Source organism: Heloderma suspectum, chromosome 3 (genome assembly GCF_057233095.1).
Source record: "Heloderma suspectum isolate Gila_16-S chromosome 3, 16-S_ref, whole genome shotgun sequence".
Taxonomy (NCBI): domain Eukaryota; kingdom Metazoa; phylum Chordata; class Lepidosauria; order Squamata; family Helodermatidae; genus Heloderma; species Heloderma suspectum.
The window spans coordinates 51,074,649-51,095,628 of NC_139460.1; the positions used below are offsets into that span (position 1 = coordinate 51,074,649).

The 20,980-nt window shown below is 41.9% G+C and overlaps 1 protein-coding gene across 1 annotated transcript in view; it reads right to left on the minus strand.

Annotated features, from left to right (window-relative positions):
• Window positions 1–20,980, minus strand: part of ABI3BP (ABI family member 3 binding protein) — a 213,764-nt gene that overhangs the window by 66,447 nt on the left and 126,337 nt on the right. The window contains exons 22-28 of the mRNA XM_084843209.1: window positions 19,560–19,637; window positions 9,392–9,463; window positions 6,978–7,046; window positions 6,504–6,572; window positions 4,109–4,156; window positions 3,038–3,103; window positions 1,256–1,330 (exon numbers count right to left, since the gene is read on the minus strand). Coding sequence (XP_084699335.1) covers window positions 1,256–1,330; window positions 3,038–3,103; window positions 4,109–4,156; window positions 6,504–6,572; window positions 6,978–7,046; window positions 9,392–9,463; window positions 19,560–19,637 — 477 coding nt within the window. The remainder of the gene's footprint in view (window positions 1–1,255; window positions 1,331–3,037; window positions 3,104–4,108; window positions 4,157–6,503; window positions 6,573–6,977; window positions 7,047–9,391; window positions 9,464–19,559; window positions 19,638–20,980) is intronic.

The following is a 20,980-nucleotide window of genomic DNA, read 5'->3' on the forward strand; positions in this document are numbered from 1 at the left end:
AACATCGCAGGAAAACAACTCCTTGGAACTCCGCATTTTCCGGGCGAAAACCACGGATGGATGTGAAGTCGCAACTGTGTATCATGAGGGACCTCAACTCGCACCCACCCCAGAGTAAAAGCTGGGTGTAGATGGGGCCCAGGAAGTCTTTCTATTTATAAAATCCTCTTCTAAAAGACAAATGTGCTAGAAAATTAAGGGCACAATCCTATGCCTGTTTAGACAGAAAAAAGTCCTACAACTCCCAGCATTCCCCAGCCAGCATGTTTAGACTTTTTTCTGTCTAAACATGGATAGGATTGTGTCCTAAGGGAGCAATCCTACCCACATTGTTGGCAGCCTCCAAACTCAGAGGCTGCTGAGTATCCAATGCAGGGTGGGAGGAGAGCAGCAGCTCTGCGCTCCAACCACCCTGCATTTCTGCTAGATGGGCAATTCTGCCTATCAAACAGTGGTGCCTTAGGGGGGGAGGGAAGGAAACTGGGGTGACCATAGGAAATGGCATAATGCATCCATCCCAGTCTCCTCCCCTCCCCACCTGTGGGAACTTCCCCTTTTCTCCATCTTCACGCTCCATTTTTTGAGTGAAGAGAGATAGCCGGTGCAGTTCTCTCTGTGCTTGCTTTGGGGGATGGAGAGGGGACAGGCTTTCTATCTCCGAGCTCAGAACCAGGAAACTGAACTATCCTATTCCCCCCAAGATGCTTTCTGGTGGGCAAAGGATTGCTGTCTAAATGCTTTAATATAGATACAAGTATAGATACAGTGTTACATTCCATTCAAATAATCCATCAGCAGAAAAGGAAAGCTGAATTATAATAGCTATACTCTTTAGTGTAAATTTTCCTCTCAGGTCCACTGCCCATCCCATGATTGTAACAATACGATTTCTGAAGGACACCAAGCTTCCTTAGAAGCAACACAATCTGTTCTGCAAGGCCATCATGCTAATCCAGATGGGACAATGAACAGTTGTAGTTACTTACTGATCAAATTAAGCTCTAAACTGTAACACATTAGCATGATTCTACAGGTTAGTCCTGTGACAAAATTATAATGCATGAGTCTAGCCAGAAGAAAATACAAGTATTTCAAAAATTAGAGAAGTGGAAGGAATCCAAAGCATAACTGAATTCAACCGGCTGTCTGTCCAAGAGCACCTTGGCATATCTGGTGAGGGAAAAAGTTTAACGATGCAGATTTGATCAAAAACACACCCTGAATTAAAAGAAATCGTTAGTAGTGATATCTTCACCTGGTTTTGTTTGAGGTACTTTTGGGCTGGGTGACATTTTAGGTTTTGATGGAACACGGCGGCTGCCTTTTGGACCTGCAAGGAAGCAACACCAGTATAGGTTAATTGTTGTCCACTCCATCCTATTACTTTCTGGGATGAGGAATGGTCTCTCTTGAGTTCCCTTCTGATCCCAATAGATTCCTGTCCTACTTGTTGCATGGATGCAGGAAAGGGCTCTGGGCTAGCCTCCCACTTCATGTGGCAGAATGCTGCCTTCCCTCACAAATCAATGCACCTGGGAAATAGGGAACACCACTGCCTGTCCTCTTAAGGGCAGGAGCCTGCCATAGGAACCCTCTCTCCAGTGGATCCACATGGCGTGCAAGTGCCATGAAGGACTGCGTCTACTGCCTTGTCCTCCCGGTAGATCTATTTGCAAAGATGGGCTGCAGTCTTCTGTGTAAAATGGCAAACTACAACCATTTCCATCGGTGCATCTATGCATTAGAAGGTGGGATCCACCCTGCTGCTGGATTTGGCAAAATTCAATCCTCTTATTTGCAACTAGATTTAGTCACAGTATCCCTTGGGATGCTTGTCCAGTCATCCTGAGGAATACATCAAAGAAAGAAATCACATGTATTACCAACTCTATCGATGGCGGGCATTCTTGTTAGTGATGCCCACCTTTTGGAAAAACCCTCCAAAGTTTGGGAGGCAGAAAATGTGACATTTTTCTAGAAAAATTAAAAACTAGAAAAATTTTCTAGTTCTAGAAACAACCATTGAAAAAAAAATGTATGTTTCTGTGATTCTTAAACACATCTTTTCGCTCTCAAAAGTTATTTCTGGAGAACTCTCCCAAGGGAATATGCAGAGATTGCTTACTAAGTTTTCTGACAACAAATTGGCAGTATTAACTATTGGTTAAAAAAATAAAATTTACTTACTAAGTAGATAATCTAAAAGTTATGTTTTGGATGTTCATAAAAATTCAGTCAAAAATGGTTGGTGGCTGAATCAAATCAAACTGTATTGGACTTAAAGAGAAGAACAAAGACATTTTCCCCACACACAGAAAAGATGGAAAGAAATCAAATGTGTAAACATAAAGGACAGTATGATAGTTTTAAATCAGTTGAGCACTGACCCATTTTAAAGATATTTTGCCCACAATCCAAATTGTTATTTCAGGTTTGCTTCAACCAGATGGAAACTGGCAATATAGCACAAACTACCTCTTAAAAGAAGAAAATAGCTATGTGTACTGAAGAAAATAGAAGACCTAACACATTATGTATGGAAATGTCTTTTGCATAAGGCATTACAAGAAAAATGACTTGCCCAGTTAGCCAAACATGTGATTAGAAAGGGAAAACATTGCTCTGGTTGCTAAGCAGTGATTCATCCTTTTCTTTTGTATTCGGTTGGCCTGTTTGTTCTACATGCTTTACAGATAAGAAAAAGAATCAACAAAGATATATCTGGCTGTTATTTTTGACTAATCATCTATATTACACTGTGCAAATATTTTACCAAGAGTTTATGCTTGTTTATATGTGGCATTTTTATGTGTGTGTGGGGAATACATTTGGCAAAAGCTGGAAATAAAATATTAGAAAAAAGTATTAAAAAGACCTTTGTCCAGTTTTTCATTCTGATAGTAATTTTCTGCAGTACATTGAAGTTTCTTGCAAACTGTGTTTGCATATATAGGGGCATCTTTGCCTATATATGCTAAATAAAGTTGTTACACAATGGATATAATTTTGAAGAAATTCAAGATAATGAACCACTTACTAGGTTTTGTTGATGCTATACCGGGGCTGGGAGATGTTTTTGGTCTGGCAGGAACTCGATGTGTTTCTTTAGAAGAGGAAAAGAATTGAACACACGTCCTTTTAGTATAATATCACAGTCACAGTGCTGCTAAATGCAAGTTGCAGAGAATACCAGCAAGCATAAATTCTACAATGGATATAAAAAAAATAGTAAATGCAATAAAACAACAGCAATAGTGTTGTGACAGTGTGAATCCTTATTGGAAGAGATGAATATTACAAATTTTAGTAGAAAGGCATTGATTAAATGAGCTCCCCAAAAAAGCTTGAAACTCCAAACCCTAAATACAGTATATATAAAAAAAAGTATGAAAAATCATTTGAGGTAGTTGTAAACTAAGCAACATGATCTGAAAATTTTAGGTAACTCCTCATGCAAGTGCCTTCCAGCAGCCCAGTGGATTTTTAAAAACTTTTTCTTTGAACAACTCACCCATGAGATATCCCAAACTGATTTTTGAAAGTCTTGTCAGTCTCAAAAGCAGTTTGCCAAGAGGGGGTGGGGCAGAAAATAGTGATTTTTCTCACTATTTGAGAAAAAGCAGCCTGAAGCCCATTGGGCTTATAGGACTAGTTTCACAGTTATTTAAATTCTAACCAGTGGGTTAAATCAGGAGAACCATGAAGGGAAAGAAAAAATGTATTAGTGCTGTTTTGTGAACTTTTGCCAAGCACTAACAGAAGCCCTTTCACAGCAAAGCCTCACAACATATCAAGGGTTGTCTTACGGTATAAGAAACAGGGTGAATAAGAAGTATCAGGGACAGTCTAGAGATGACACTAAATGCATTGTTAGCAACCATATCTGTGTTTTAAAAATAATTCATAACAGGTACCGGGTATGTGTTTCCGCTTTTACTGGGACCATGGTGCACAAGGAAGGGAGATTTTCTATGGACAAGACATTGACAGCCAAGAAACTTGAATGCCACACTAAAATTGATCACAAAATATGATGATATGGTACAGGTAGGACCTGTAACTCTTTCTATTTATAATTAAAAAGGAAAAGTAATTAACATGCTTTTACCTGTTGTTGATTTTGGTTGTTCAGTTCTAAAGGTAACTGCTTCCATGTCTGCAGTGATAAGATTAATAAATAAAAACACAAAATTCAGTAATAATCTTGCCAATCATTATGAAGCATAAAATGAAAACACATTTTTGCTTCATTTGTAACTAGCATTCAGCGAATATGCAGAGTGTATTTGACCAACTTCAAGTAATAAGTTGAGGTCCAGGGTACAGAGGGTGTGTCCTCTGGCAGCTTTATAAAGTGGCTGCTGCATAAGGCAGTGAACATACATATTGTTTCAGGTGCCCCTACCATTTCCTCAGGTAGGAGGAAGTAGCAAGTGCAGCCACTATAGGGTCTTTTTTCCTTATGAGGAGAGAATGATGGACATTTAATATACTTTTGTTAATATGTATTTGTTTTAAAATATATGCATTAGCCACCAACCAAAGTCCACCCACCAAAGCATAGAACATCTACTTGGATCCTCCCCCAAAGCTCCTTCTCCTCGCCCGCTACAACAGCCATGCTTGTTTTTCTTTTGGTGGCTACATTTGTAACTCCTAATACTTCTCTAGGCTTTACCGTGTGGGCTGTGTCCTCGCTAGTAACTATCATTGTCAATTCTCATTGAAGAAACATCTTCAAGCCATTGAAAAAGCATCTTCCAGGGGTGGGCAATCCAGTGTCCTAAAGCTGTTTTGGACTACAACTCTTATCATCCATGACCATTGGTCATGCTGGCTGGGGCTGATGGGAGCTGTAGTCCAAAACATCTGGAGGGTACTGGGTTGCCTAATGGGTTCTAGATCACTGGTGTTCATTAGCAGTCACCTCATTAGCAATCACTTTCATTTGACACACTAGGATATCATTTCCATTACAACATGATGGTGTAAATAATGTATCTGAAACTGTAGACAAGCCAAAGAAACTATGTACACCTTTTCTGTTTTCTTTATTTTAGCTTATTTTAAAAAAAATCTGCAGTCAACTTTAGCAATATAAACATACACAAGGAAGTAATAACAAATCACTTTAAGTTAATAAGAGTTCTGTTCAGTATCCAAAAACTGAAACGAGCATATAAACAAATCAATACACAGATTATAAGACACAGATTTTTCATGTTATACCCTTCTGAATACTGTATCACATTTTTAGGAAAAGGAATGAAGTGCATTCCAAGCTATGCTAAAATAGCTAAAAAGCAAAACTGATGAATGGATTCATGCAAGGGCTGATCTACATTGCATCTGCCATTGCAAAGAATTCGGGGTCCTGTCAGGTTAAACGTTCTCGCATTAAAATGTGATTATCCACACTCAGCCATTTTCCCCGTTGCAGTGCTTCATCAAATGCGCGAGCTTGGTTCACACTCGAGCGCTGTGCTGTTTTCCTGCTCTTAAAGACGGCAGCTCTCATTGGAGTAGCAGAAACTCTTCCTGTTTCTGCTGATTCCACGCCCACCGTGCGGCAGTGGCGTGGGAGAGGCTTGTCATTTTCCGCATGTTTTCCTGGCCTTGTCCCTTGCCTTTGTAGCAGGTGGGGGTGGAGGGAAGAAGGAGACACCTATTCTCTTCTCCACCCCCACCTGCTGGAGGCCAGGGCGAGTAGCTGGGGGGTGTCTGCCAATGCTCTTTTCCCCATGCCAGCCCTTGACAGCCAGCGCAAGGAAGAGGGGCAGTGGCGGTGGCTCCCAGCGCTTGCGTTTTTTTTGGGGGGGCTGCTGGCATTTTTGAAGATTCAAAGCTTCACGTCGGCCCGGTCAATAGTTGGATGAGTGACCGCGTGGGAATCAGGCTTCCTGCACTGAGCAGGGGGTTGTTCTATCCCTTCAAATGAGACTAAGTTTTACCCCCTTCTATCCCCCGCTTTGGCTTAAAAAAAAAAAAAATAAGGCGTTATCTTCGGAAGAATTGTGGCTTCTCTGTGATGGGTTTTTTTTTTTCTAATTCAGGCATGATTTTTGAAGATTCGAAGATGTGAATCTTCCTGACCGGGACCGACCCTGCTTAGCTTCTGAGATCAGACAAGCACACACACATCCAGCCCTTTGCTTGTTGCTGAGAAAACATTGAGTGCTGAGGAAGCTATGCGATCAGTAGCCGGAAGACGACATGGGGCCGTCGAGAGCTGTGATTGGACAGGAGGGAAATACAAACACCGCCGTATATGGACAGGCAGGGGAGGGGACTACGACCAGATACAGTAGCGAAGGCGGAAAATCAGAGCACATTAAGGGGAAATACCGGGATATCAGGGTATTGAAAGCGGGAGCACGGAAGCGGGAAATTCCGATTCCAGTTTGAGGCTGGTACTGAGTAGTGTGAAAGACGGGCGATGAAACCTCATTGGAAGTGAAAAAACCCGTAAGTGTAGATCGGCCCCAAAACAAGGATGAATTTACCTGGTTTGGTCTGTGGCACACCAGGTGTAAGCCGAGTTTTATGTCTGGAAGGCACAGGTCCTTTCTCTTCTGGAAATAAAATAAAGTATGCACGTTATAAAGTGGTACGTAGTTCAAGAATCTGGGCCTCACATTCCATAGAAAGAAAGGGGGAAGTTTATTAATTTATTTGAAAAAAATACTGAAGAATCTTTACTTTTATTTGAAAATAACTAGGAAATCTTGCATTTATAAATGCAAGACTTCTTACAGGGCACTTCAATGCTATGCGTGCTGTGGAGGTGACTTGTGTACCTAGGATCTCACCCATAGTAGTGACACAGATAGAGAGTACAAAGCCCACTGAACAACCCTACCGAGACAGCTTAATGAAACCTCATTACCCATTTCTGTCTTTGGTGTCTCAGTTCTAAATGGAATAATTTTGGAGACTGTATAGAAAAAAAAAATCATGCAAAACAAAGATGAATTTACCAGGCTTGGTCTGTGGCACATCAGGGCTGAGCCGAGTTTTAGGTCTGGAAGGCACAGGGCCTTTCTCTTCTGGAAATAAAATGAAGAATACAAGTTATAAATTGGTACATTGTTCAGGAATCTGGGCCTCATACCAGATGCAATCATCAGAGATGCAGCACGCCTCTGGCTGTATAGGAAAAGAATATAAATTCCTATTATAGATCATGGAGGAGGAAGAAAGACAGACATGCAAAGGAATTTAAAAGAAAAAAGTGTGTTCACCTCTACATGGATACAATTGCTTGGCTGACTTTGGTGCAGTGACAAAGACATTCGAACACAAATACTGATCCAGGGAGATCCAAACTACTCTAAAGCCTATTGTTAATTTTGCTGAACCCCATGGCTAGAGCTTAAATCATGGGCAAGGCTGAAGGACAGGGATGGCAAGGCACAGGAAACTTTGCCTGCAGCTCTTTTTTAGAACTTCATACAAAAAAAGGGATGGCGGGAAGTGAAGATGTCCATGAGGAAAATGCTGTGTCTTAAAGTTAGCATAGCAGCCCCAATTCCCTAATTCACACACAGTGCCTTAACATGGGCTTAACTTTAAATATATCAGTAGTAACTAATCTTCAACTAAACAAATAAGAACAAGAATAATACAAATTTATATTGCGCTCTATCCCAGAGCACGTTCCAATTAACCCCCAAACATACAACACAATAATATAAATGAAGTAAATAATTATACATAAATAAACTACTAATCAAAATTTTTAACTCCTTACAAGCAATGGATTAAAATAACCAACCGATTTGAAACCCAATTACAAACCGATTGTTCCTCACGCCATACACCAACGCCATTTCATTTAGTTGCAATATCATGGACCAAGGGCAAGTCCATAGAAATAAAAGGGGGAAATTTACTCACTTATTTGAAAAAATACTGAAGAATCTTTATTTTAATTTGAAAATAACTAGTAAATGTTGCATTTATAAATGCAAGACTTCTTAAAGGGCACTTCAATGCTATGTGTGCTGTGGAGGTGACTTGTGTACCTAGGATCTCACCCATAATAGTGACACAGATATAGAGTACAAAGGCAACTGAACAAGCCTATAAAGACAGCTTAATGAAACATCATTACCCATTTCTGTCTTTGGTGGCTCAGTTCTAAGAGCAATAATTTTCGGGACTGTATAAAAACAAAACATAAAATTTTATTTATTTAAAAAATGTATATCCCACCACACAGCACACAGCATCTATAACACGTAGCACCTAATGAAAACATCATAACAGTAAAACAATGTAAAAACAAAGATAATAAAATACAACAAACAGCAAATATATGAAATGAATAATGTAATGAAAACACAAAGTTAAATAATAATTTTCTCTGAAAATCAGTATTACTGATTTCAGCCAGTAATACAGAAAAATGGTTATGTTTTACTAAAGCAAAATCAAGCTCCAATAACCTTAAAAAATAGATTATTAGATTAAAAAACTGCTTGTATTTTAATGGGTTTCTTTCAAAAATAGTATTGAACCATAGGAAAGTGTACATGTGACTATAATACACAGACCAGGTTGGGAAAGGAAGGAAAATGGTACAGGATTGGCAGTGATGATTAGTGAGGGAAGTGTCAAATGGCAAAAGCAAAGATGGGCTATCTTGACAACAGAGACTTGTAACAGAACTAGTGCATAATTATGATAATAATTATCTGCTATTAGCATACATCTCTTCTTAAACACACCCTCCAGATTGGTGTTCAATGCAAGGGCAGAGGGCCTGCAACTACAGGGGAAGGGGAATTGGTAAAAATCAGAGACTCCACTCTTGCACAAGTGGAAATGCCTTTGGTTCATGCTACGGTACTAATGGATACAAGCCATTATATAGTTAGACTTGAATCCTGCCCATAGTTGCACATGCATAGCTCTCTTTTGACTGTTTGGGACTGCATTACTGAGGGCAAGGCTGCACTAATGCTATTTTATTAGGGTTCGCATCAAGGATAAGCATGGTTGGACACCTGCCAAAGGCTGACTCCCCAGCAGGGTCCAACTGATAAGAGACTCCTGAACTTCCTCCTTCACTTCCACCCTGCTTGTTCACTTGCCTCTTACTCTGGCCAAGACAATGGTGGTGGTGAGAACGGGAACAGTAGTTGCCACTGCCCATTTGCTCACTTTCTCCCTATCTCTCCAGCAAGCGAATTGTAGCAATGATCAGGAAGAAGATGAGGAGCAACAGAGGATGGTGACAATGGCAGCAAGAAGGTTGACTCACTGAGGAAGGATGTCTTGCCCAAAGGCCCTCAAAAACCTGGGCCAGCACTGGTTATTGACACGTTATATAAATATACTAAAGATTTTAAAAACAGATAAAATGTAAACATGGTGGTTTAGAATTTACCAGTTTTAGTATGTAGCACACGAGGGCTAATTGTTGTTTTAGGGCCGGATACATGATGGTTGGCTTCTAGAGCTGAAAGAGGGAAAAAAATGGTTCAAAATTATTAAGACATCTATAAGCACAGGTCTGGCATTTCAGATGTGAAGGTGACAGTGAAGAAACAAAATCATGCTGTGGATAAGAAGTATACAAAGACAGCCGCACAAAAGACTTTAGAAGGAAGAATTGCCTCAATGCAAGTATAAAGATTAGTGTAGGTGGATTATTCTGGAGCCTAGCTTTAAAAGTAACGTGAATCACAAACATTGAAGACTTGACTGCAGCGTAACATGGCTACTTCCAGCTGATTTCAAAGGTGACAGAATCACTGTGCAAGGAAAGAAAAAGCAACACTGTGGAAAAAATAAAATAAAATGGTTAAAAGTCTTCAATGCTAAATGATCAACATACCTAGAGAAAGGATAATTTTAATGAAAAAAAATGGATGAAGTTAGATGATCTTGCAGAGGGAGAAAATGCAAATGGGTTTTTCTGAGACAAGAAAGTAAAACAAGAAGATCAGTCAGTGCACTAGGAAAACACCATTACCTACTGTTGGAAGTTCATTGCTAAACGTAATAGGTTCCAAGACTGTACCAGAAAGAAAGGGAACTATTAAAATGAGGAAAACCTTTCAGAATGATTGTAACTACTGCATTAACTGACAAAAAGAAGGAAATACAATTACTTTAAAAGTACAGATACCAGATCTTAGAACCAGGTCCGTTCAATATCATATATTGAAAAAATATGCTATAGAATATTATGGAATTACCTATCCCAGGAAGTATGTTCCTCCCTCTTAAGGTTTAGATGTTTCTATACTGCCCACTAGTTTGAGAAGGCCTTTGGATAGTTGGATGGAGCAATGCCAGTTCCAGGTTTTTGTGGGCCCTTGGGCAAGACACCCTCAATAGTCCCCCTCAGTCAGTGAGTCCACATTCTCACTCCCATTGTCAGCAGCTGCTATTGCACCTCATCCTCTTTCTCATTATGGCTACCTTGCTTGCTTGAAAGGCAGACAGCCAATGAGCAAGTAGGCAGTAGCAGCCACTGCTCCTCCTTCTCCCCATTACCATTGTCTGGACCAGAGCAGGAAGTAGGTGAATAAGCAGGCTGCAATGGTAAAGAGGGAAACAACTCCAGGGGCTCTTTTCAGTGGGCTGGGGTGTGGGCTCTTGGCAGGGGCGCAACCATATCCTTGAAGCTGGCCCTGGGATGGAAGTCTAGTTTTTATACTGCTGCTGGTTGTTGTTTAAGTTGCCATTCTGTTTTGTAATTATAGTTTTTTAATTGTACTTTCATTATTTCTGTATTTGTTTCATTTTTTTATTTTATGTTTCCCTGACAATGGGAAAGGCAGTTAGAATCATTTTAAAGAAATACATAAACATCTAATACCTTCTCCATCCTAATTTCGAAACAAATCTCCTTGGGAGACATCTACTGTCTAATAATCTTGATTTTAATTTGATTTGTTCCATTGTTCAATCAAACCTCCCATTCACATTTTTCAAGTACTTCTGGAAATGATAAAATGGCTAAATAGTTAAACTGTTCACCATAAGACAGGCCTGTGCTTGTTTGAGACCTTTAAGCTAAAACACTTTCTAAAAATATGGAGTGTCAAAATGCTTAGACCTAGGTTGCTAGGAATCTAGACAGGAAGTAGACTAGGGACTGATTATTAAGATGACCTCTCAGCATATCTGCAATTGTGCCACCAGAGTTTTAAGATCTGTTCTGGATCAGGTTGTACCAATTCTATATTATACATAAGCCCTCTTCGGGCGTTCATTCTTCTGTGTTGAATGAACGTGTGAGGAAAGGAGCGCTCCAGACCTGCCGCCTTCCGTCGTCACCTCCATTGCCCTGTATGTGTGGAGGGCAACACTCTGAACAGGACAGCCTCTTGTATGTGTGGGGGCTCTCAATGCAATTAGGAACCCTGATTTTCCAGGGTTCCTAATCGTGTAGAGAACCCCCATGAACACAGGAGGTTCTCCTGATTAGAATGTCGCCCTCCACATATACAGGGTGATAGATGTGATGACAGAGGGGGTGGGGCCAGAGTGCTGTTTTCCTCACATATTCATTCAGCATGGAAAAATGAATCCCTGAAAGGGCTACGGGCACACAAAGGTCTGTCTGCGAACTGGTACTACTAGTATCTAGTATGATGTCTATTGGTTTGTTGTGCTTTTTCCCAGTATGTATGTTGTATCTCCCAATACTATATTTGGCATTTACAGGGCTGGAATACAGAAACTAAAATGGCTGTATACCACAGCTAGGCTTAGGTTACACTTATAGGGCCAATGCAAACAGTCTCTAATGCGTTTTAGCAAAAAGACAGTTACATAAATATTTGTGGACCAACAGGCAACTATTGTTTACATATGTGTAAACACGATATCATCCAAATGAAATGAGAGAAAATTATATTTAAATCATTCAGCTTACAATTAAAGGATACAATTGCCTAGAGAGAGAATCTATGTCAGGATGCAAGAATGATCTCTGCTACTATAAATATGCTACAGCTCCCTGAGCTTAAACTCTGTTCTTTGCCCCTTTATGATTCCAGCTTTTATGGAGCAATATGCCTAATTCAAGTTAAGTTGATATGCATTTCCAGTCATGCTATGGCTTTGTTTGAAATTCACCATTAGTATCAATGGGATCTGCATAAGAAAGTGCTTATGTGCATGACTAAAATTGATCCCATACACGTTAATACATTCATACGAATCATGAACATGTGAGGATTTGTGAGGAAACAAAAGATGTAGCACAACTAAAATTCCAATTATCTATATTCATTGTGACAATGTATCTTTCTATGTAATGGTTTGCTAAAGATTTAGATCTGAAAACAAATAGTAAGCTAGGAACCAGTTTGGTGTAGTGTAAACCTGTATAACTTGTGTTCCATCAAGCTGAAGGTAGCCTTAGAGAAGTTACTGTGTTACAGTCTAATTTACTGGGTAGGTTTGTTGTGAGGATAAAATACGGTAACACGTATACGCTGATCTGAGCTTCTTGGAGGGTGGACAGGATACAAGTGTAATAGGATGGATAGCAGAAGTATGTAGCATAGGCCCATAGCTATGCAGGGGCACTGCTGGCCGTTTATCAACAGTGCACCAACATGGTGCTGTGTGAGCTGCCTTCTGGCTCATGTGCTTTCTACAGATATCCATTGGTGTGAGCTCCTCTCAGTCTTGGTTGCTACTCAAGCTGCTTATGGTTTTCCATCCTACCTCTCCAAACACTACCTCTCCGATACAGTCACTAACAACAATCCCGTCACGTAGGGTTTTATTAGACACCATTTCAAAAAACACATAATCATGAGATTTATTCATTGTGGGTTCTTGTGCTGTGGAAAGCTGAGAAGAAAAATGACCTGTTTCAGTTGAAGCTGGAGTGGGGGGAAATGAGCAAATCATTCAAGCATGTTTATATCTACCCCTGTAGAGTATGGCTCAAATGCTAATTCACCTTAAAGACTGTGTAGTCTTATGCATGCTTATTTGGAAGTAAGTTTACTGTCTTCAGTGGGGCTTACACTCTAGTAAGTATGTTGAGGATTGTAGCCTAAGGCCCAGAACCGACGAATTAGGAGACTAGTTCCACATGCCCAAATGGCCTTTGAACGTGTGCGTCTTAAAATATGGCAAACAACTGTTAAAACTCAAATGTAATAATGACATAGAAGCCTGTTGTTTGGAGGCCATGCCCAAGCCCTGGTGCCTGCCAAAAGTAAAATTTAGATACTACCTGAAGGGCACAACTTAGAGAAGTTAAGCACATAAGAACATAAGAAAAGCCCTGTTGGTTCAGACCAAAGTCCTATCTCATCCAGCATTCTGTTCCTGCAGTGGTGGGAATGTCAAGGAGAAGAACACAAGCAGGACATGAATGCAACAGCATCCTCACATTTGTGTTCCCGAGGAACTCATATTCAGGGGCATACTACCTCTATCTTCATATATAAACATCATGACTGGTAGCCATTGATAGCCTTATGCTCCATGAATTTGTCTAAACCCATTCTAAAGCTGTCCCAAGTTGGAAACCATCACTACATTTTTGGGTAGTGAATTCCATATGTCAACTTCTTTATACCTCTATCATTCCCCCCTTGCCTTTTTCTAACCTAAAAAGCCCTAAATGTTGTAACTTTTCCCCAGCCCCTTGATCTTTTCTGTACCTTCTCCAGCATTACTGTATCATTTCTGAGGAACAGTTATGATATTGGCAGTTTTATTTCCGATTCCTTTCCTGATGATCCCCAACATGGAATTTGCCTTTTTCAGAGCAGCTGCACACCGGATTGACATTTTCATCCAGCTAACCACCACAATCCCAAGAACCCTTTCCTGGTCAGTTACCGCCAGCCCTATCAGTGTACATGTGAAGTTAGGATTTAGTTGTTCTGAGCTGAGCATGGTCTACATAAATGTGTAGAAATGTGCATGCTACCATGTTCCAGTACAGCTTCTGTTCATTGCAATAGGGCTTATACAGAAAACCTCCCAATGGAACGCATTCTAAGACAAAATCTGTTAGTATTTATTTTACCATAAGCTCTGTGGTTTTTACTACAAAAGAATAATATAGCTACACTTCTGGAACTTGTTCCTGAATGTTCAACCATTGCACATTAAGAGCTCATGTTTCAAGCCACTAAGTCAGTAGTCTGCTGCCATTAGTGTGAAAATATTTACATTATTTTCATTATATGTTCCAAGGCTATTGCTCATACAACCTGCCTATTATAGTTTATATATTTTTGCATTCACTATTACAGTTATACCCTAGAGTCAAAAGGCTCCAAAAACAAACAATTATGCCTTTCAACCTTAGTTTCATCAGTTAAAATTTAGCAACACTAATTAATGAAGTAAATTTTAATTAATGCAATTGTATAATGACGAAGGGCACAATCCTATGGCTGCTAGACAGTGGCTAGACAGCCCAAGGATTGGTCGGTTTCTGGGAACTGACCTCAGAGCCTACTCTCCGAGGTCGGTTCTTGGAGAACCACCTCCCTGCCCCTTCCCCTGCTGCCTCGTAGGTGGTACGGATCATCCCTGGGCTCCATGTTTATAACAGCAGCATGGAGCGGCCAAAAGGGAGTGTTCCTGGGTGTGGGGAGGGGCAGGGAGTACAGAAGTGCTGGTACAATGCTTCCTATGTGTCATCCGGCCTCCCTATCCCACACTCCGGCCTCCCACAGCTAGACAGCCAAAATCGGCCATCTAGCTGCAAATGCAGGGTGGCTGGAGCAGGGAGGAGAGGATCCCCTCTACGCTCCTCCTGCCATGCATTGGATAGGTGGTCGCCTCTGAGTTTGGAGGCAGCCATCTATCCCGATAGGAGTGCTCCCTTAGTTTTTTTAAATCCACATATACAGCGCTAAATCTATGTTTAAAAGTTTGTTTTCTACTAATTGGAGCCACCAGCCCCCATTGCTGGTGGGAAAGGAAAGGGTTAAATCTCCCCCTTATACAATGGTTCCAATGACAATTGCCCCTATGCTGGCTAAGAATTGTTTAAAAAAAGGGAAAGGTATGCAGCCATAAGTGACACATTTAGTCTCAAGCCTAGTTTGCCTTGGGTGGGTCTTGCTTGCGCATGCAGGAACTTCATGTGTGCATCAGGGTCTCCACGGGGATTGAGATGATTTATCCAACAGTCTCCATGTGCTATTGACGTTACAGTAATGGAAACCAATGCTTACATAACGTCAGTAGCGCTTGGTAGTGTGATGGTGTCTGAGGTGTCCTAAACTGCATTCTATAAAATGTATGTCTTTCAGACTTCCACAATGGCTAGTCCATCACTGGATAAATAAATCTAGCACATATACAGTTTTTAAGATAAAAAATGTAAAAATGCTGACTTTCATATTTGTTCTCAGTATGATCTACTAATGCAACAGCAAGAGACATTTTCATATTGTAGCACAAATAACTAAAATATATTTTAAAGGTTACTCTACCAGGTTTGCTATCTGGTACTTCTGGCATGGTATAGTCGGATTCTTTAGATTTAGAAGGAACAGAGCTTGGTTCATAAGAAGCTGAAAAAAAGTCCCAGTCCAGAATTAATTCATATTTTATTGACATAAAAATCCACACACTCAAAACTTGTATGGTAGCAATGCTGCCTTAATCAATCATCTGAAAGCAGGAAATAATAAAATATGAAGTCTGATAGAGTATACTAAGGAAGGAAGCTAAACTGCAGGAAAAATAACTTCAGTGCAGAAAGGGGGAAAAATGAGAAATTATGAAATGTCATTCACAGTAAGTTTAAATGGAGAGGTCAGTGAAATATGTTAAGGATGAACTAAGTACTTGAGGAATAATTCCACTGAGTTTGGCTCTACCAGCTGATCCCTGACTGAGGAAAAAGTACTAATTTAAGCTGATGCAGTCCTACTGAGGTCAATGGTACTGCACTGGTTTAAATCCAATCACTTGGTTTAACTGAGAGGTTGAACAGGCTGTTTGACAGGTTGGCCAAGGTAGTTGGCCAAATGTGTGGATTTGCTTCACTAGCCAGTCACCATCTGGCCATTAGCAAACCCAAATAAACAGAGGAGGAAGGAGAAAGAGAATTATAGTGGACGGAATGAGGAAAGAGACTTTCTTCATAAAGTGGGTCCACCCTGGCACGCAGCATGGTGAAGTGCCCTGCTTTAGACCATGGGGGGTGGAGGATAGATGAAAGCAGGAACTAGTGTCTGAATATGCAGCAAGACCTTTTAGAACAGCCTTCCCCAACCTCATGCTTTGGACTACAGATGTTTTAGACTATAACCCCCATTGCTGACCACTGGTTTTGCTGGCTGATGCTAATGGGAGTTGTAGTCCAAAACTTCTAGAGGGCATCAAGTTGCAGAAGGCTGTTCTAGAGTATTGGTTCCAGAGGAGGGAAGGTTACCATTTGGCCTCTGCATCAGGCACCGTGGTAAAGGAAATGGATAAAGATGGGTATGCTGTGGAAATGGTGTCCCTAGAGCTTGCCACTCTTTCCTGGTGTCCAAACACTTCCGAAATGTGCCTAGTTCTGGGGATTCCAGACGTTATAGAAGGCAAACTCTTTTTTGAAGGCTGACCATCATTCAGCCTCAGGGCTTAACTAGACATGTGGGGCAATCACATGTAAATTACACATGAATGCCCTGTTTGCATGAATGCATAAAGGTGGAGGGAGGAAGTCTATTCTTTACACAAAATAGAATGGATGCGGGAGCGGAGCAAAACCTGCCACCCCACCCCTGCCTCAATTGGCCCACACATCTAGTTTGGACCTTAGAGTTTCAGCCCTTTCACCTAGTTTCAGCCCTTTCAGTGCAGGCTTAGGGCACTTCCCAACTCCTCTCTTCATGTCCTTTCATTGTGCTGAGCAAACATTCAATTTATCCTGCCCTTCCCTTTCTCAGAACTCTCAGGTTTGCTTCACAGGAGGGAAGTGCTCCTACTAGGGATGTTAGAGAATTCCACCATGGATCCCAGGGAGGCCGAATTCCAGTTAATTTGGCCCCCTGGAATCTGTGGTAGAACGGAGCAACCCGCCCCACCACCCTGCGAAAGCCCCACGAAACGGAGCCTACCTGGCGGCAGCTCTGGCCGCTGCTGGGCTCCTGCGGCCGCATATGGTGGCCATCGTAGTGGCCACCATTTGCGTCCCTATGCTGGCCTGTGATAGTCTACATATATATTTAGATAGCCTATCACGGCTGAAGCAGGGACGCAAATGGTGTCCCCTATGCCATTTGCGTTCCCGCTTTAGCCGTGATAGGCTACGTAAATATTTACATATATATTTACGTAGCCTATCACGGCTAAAACAGGGACACAAATGGTGTCCCCTATGCCATTTGCGTTCTCGCTTTAACTGTGATAGGCTACGTAAATATTTACGTATATATTTATGTAGCCTATCACGGCTAAAGCAGGGATGCAAATGGCATCCCCTATGCCATTTGCATTCCCGCTTTAGCCGTGATAGGCTACGTAAATATTTACGTATATATTTACGTAGCCTATCACGGCTAAAACAGGGACACAAATGGTGTCCCCTATGCCATTTGCGTTCCCGCTTTAGCCATGATAGGCTACGTAAATATTTACGTAAATATTTACGTAGCCTATCACGGCTAAAGCAGAAATGCAAATGGCATAGGGGATGCCATTTGCGTCCCTGCTTTAGCCATGATAGGCTACGTATATATATATGTAGCCTATCACGGGCCGGCATAGGGACGCAAATGGTGTCCCCTACGCAGGACACCATTTGCATCCGCAGCAGCCTGGCAGCGGCTGGAGGCCCCGCTGCGGGTTGGCCAGGCCAGCAGCTCCACGGACTGGCCATGGAGTGGAGCCAGCCGGGCAGGATTCCGGGGGGGGAGGAACGGATCGCCTCCCCCCCGTCAAGGATTCCGGGGAGAGGAACGGAGCGCCTCCCCCCACCTGCGGACCCCAGCGGAGCCAGGTAAGCCGGGTTTCGTACACCCCTAGCTCCTATTGCGCATGCCTAAAATGAAGCATCTTCTTAAGTCTGCCATATTGTGTCAGATATCTAAAGATCTTTTTGAGGCAGGTTGTTTCAGCTTTCTTTTGCTGACAGCCAGGACGAAATGGTCCCTTCTACAAGCTCCTTTCCTTGAGCTGGGCTTCCCCATCCAAAGGAAATACTCCTCCTGCTAATCTGGCATGACCTTTTTAAAGCAACAGGACTGAGTACATTGCAGAGCTCACTTATACTTTCTCAGGCACATCATCTGTTTAACCTCCATGCCACAGCAATTTCTCAGCCAGTCTGGTTTGAATAACCAGCTGATTCAAATCATCAACATTCTAACCTAATTATGGAAGATTCCTGGATTCTGGAGCATTCTACTATGATGGTCTTGTGTCGGTTAAATATTTTAAATTAAAAAACTGAAGGATGCTTATGAATTTAATAGGAAAACACAAATACAATCAGACAGACTATCCTGGTGTTTGTTTTATTTGGAAAATAAAATTAATTTAATATATGCAGCTTACACATTTTCACAGTTGATTTACCAGATACACTTGCTGGCAATGACTGAAAGTATTATAAAAGTTTACAGGCTGGAGGGCTTGGCAGCTGGGACAATGAATGAAGGAGACTAGGACTGTGGGAGTCAGATGCTAACTAGATGTGTCTACAGTAATTACTAGCAGTGAAACAAAGTTAACTGTCAAGCTTTGCTTAACAAGATGTGGTACTCTTTTCCACTACTTTGGTTTGAATTATTCTGTTCTCAATAGAAGTTCTACAACTGGTTTTAGTGCAAAGATACCCTCATTTGGGGGGCAATGGTTCCAATAGATAAAGTCTAAAAACTGAGATAATGCCACTCTAGTGCACACTATGGTACACCATATAGGCTCCTTGAGCTTTGGTGTGGTTTTGCCCCCAGCCTACTGAACTGGCAAGGAAGTAGCAATACAGTTCAGAAGAGGCAGGTCTGAAGTATAGGTCTGGCTCTGTCAAGCTCAGGCCCATGGACCCTCTTGTTTCTGTCTCAGCATGCCATAAAACCAGGGACGCAAACGGCCGCGGCTACAGCCACCGCCATTTGCGCATCCGGCCAGCCAGGATTCAGGGGGGGGGGAGGGACGGAGCGCCCCCCCGGCCAGAATTTCGGGGGGAAGGACGGAGCGCCTCCCCCCCCCCGCAAATCAATTTCGTGAGAAGGTAAGTCACTTTCGTACATCCCTACATAAATGTCTGCGGTATGTGTCACTTGTAGCATCCATACGGTAGGTTGGCTACTCATGTTTCAGAATTTCATTGATAATAAATTAGATGCATGAAAAAGTTCTTGTAGAGGTTAGTGGAAGGTATGGCAATGGTTTCACATTTGACAAGCAGTACATTGGAACCATATTCCTACAACAGCAAAATCTAAAGAAGATGTGATAGACGAATTCTATTATTTAAAAGGCTATTAACATTCGAATGATGAATGTGTTGGCATAAAATGCACTTACAGGAGATGAAATATTCTTTGTAGTAATGAGAAGAAATTAAAAGAAGAACCAGGATGATGACAATTAGCTGAAGTAAAAGATATTACCCATTGTTGCCACTGGATGTCCAACAGTGTGAGAAATCTTAGTTGTGGCTGGAACTGGAATCAGTTTGCTGGTAACTGCTGGAGTAAAGGATATTATCTTGAGACAGAGAAAGGAAAATCAGAGAGTTCAGGATTTTAGAACTAGTGTCCTAAAAATGTATTGCATGTTCTGTTTTAATGGCATATCGTTTCTGGATTGTCCTCCTGATCATAAAGATAATCAGCTAGTGTAATGTCACTCTGGTGTAGCATTGCATTTGAAGTGGGAAGACCTGGGAGGTGTCTCCATGACAACAGAAGGATAAGTGAATGGTGGCTTACCCGGATTTTTCAAGGTGCTGGCTTTGGTCTGTGCAGAGCTCCACAAGTGAGTGCACCACACCAGTATAAGTAGTTTCATAGAACATACTTCCGGGTGGGGTGGGGTTGGGGGTTGGAGTGAATGTCATCTGACTGGCAGGGGCTGCTCAACCAATAAGAGAGGCTTCCCCCCATCCATGCTCCCCCTTTCTCTTTCAATAAAATCACTCTCCTTCTCCCCCCCCCGCATTACTTACTCCATTAAAGCAGCAGTCATTACAGGAAGGAACACAGTGTTCTCTCTGCCTTGAACCTGCCAAAGCTGCAAACAATCTCCTTCTCTCTCTGTCCCGCTCCCCACCGCATTACTTACTCCCTTACTTCCTTCAAGCAACAAAGAACATGGGAACACAGGGTTTTCCCTGCTGTGTTGCGATCAATCAAAGCTTTTACATTAAGGCTCCTAAATGCATTATTTCGATTCATGGGATCTCAGTAACTTCAGGAGTGTCAGGAGCGCCCTAGCTGCCTCTTGCAGTCCCCTCCAATAGCCAACCCAGGACACAGATGACGAGGATTCTTTCCAAGGCTTTATTCCTTTATTACTTTATGACTCTTTCAGAATACTAGTAGCTAGCACCAAAGCAAGGAACAGCACTGGGGAAAGATAGCAGAGTAGCCTAAGCTCCAGGTAAGGCAGTTGGTCTCCATTTGAAGGAGAACCATGGGAAGACTCTGAACTTATCGGCTATGGAGAGATCCTCCCTCTTTCCCTTGGGTCCTTGGGACTCGACCGTTGTTTGAGTGCCAAATGAGCGGAACGCCTCCTTTCGGCACCCTCCATCTGTCATCGCTTCCTGCGTCTGCACCGAGAGTCCAGCAAGCCCCCCTCCATTGCTCTCTCACTGCCAGGGACACTATCTATCCCAGGAATGCTGGCAGAAGGAATCTCTGCCAGCTGCTGTGCTTGTGAGAGAGGAGTGAGCTCCTCTCCCACGGATTGCTGTTCCTCCTCAGAATCAGAACTGCTCTGGGGCTCTATGGGCCCACTTTTCACCCTGACAAGGAGTACACATTTCAGGAATAAGCCTTATTGACCACAATGGGAGTTACTTCTGGGT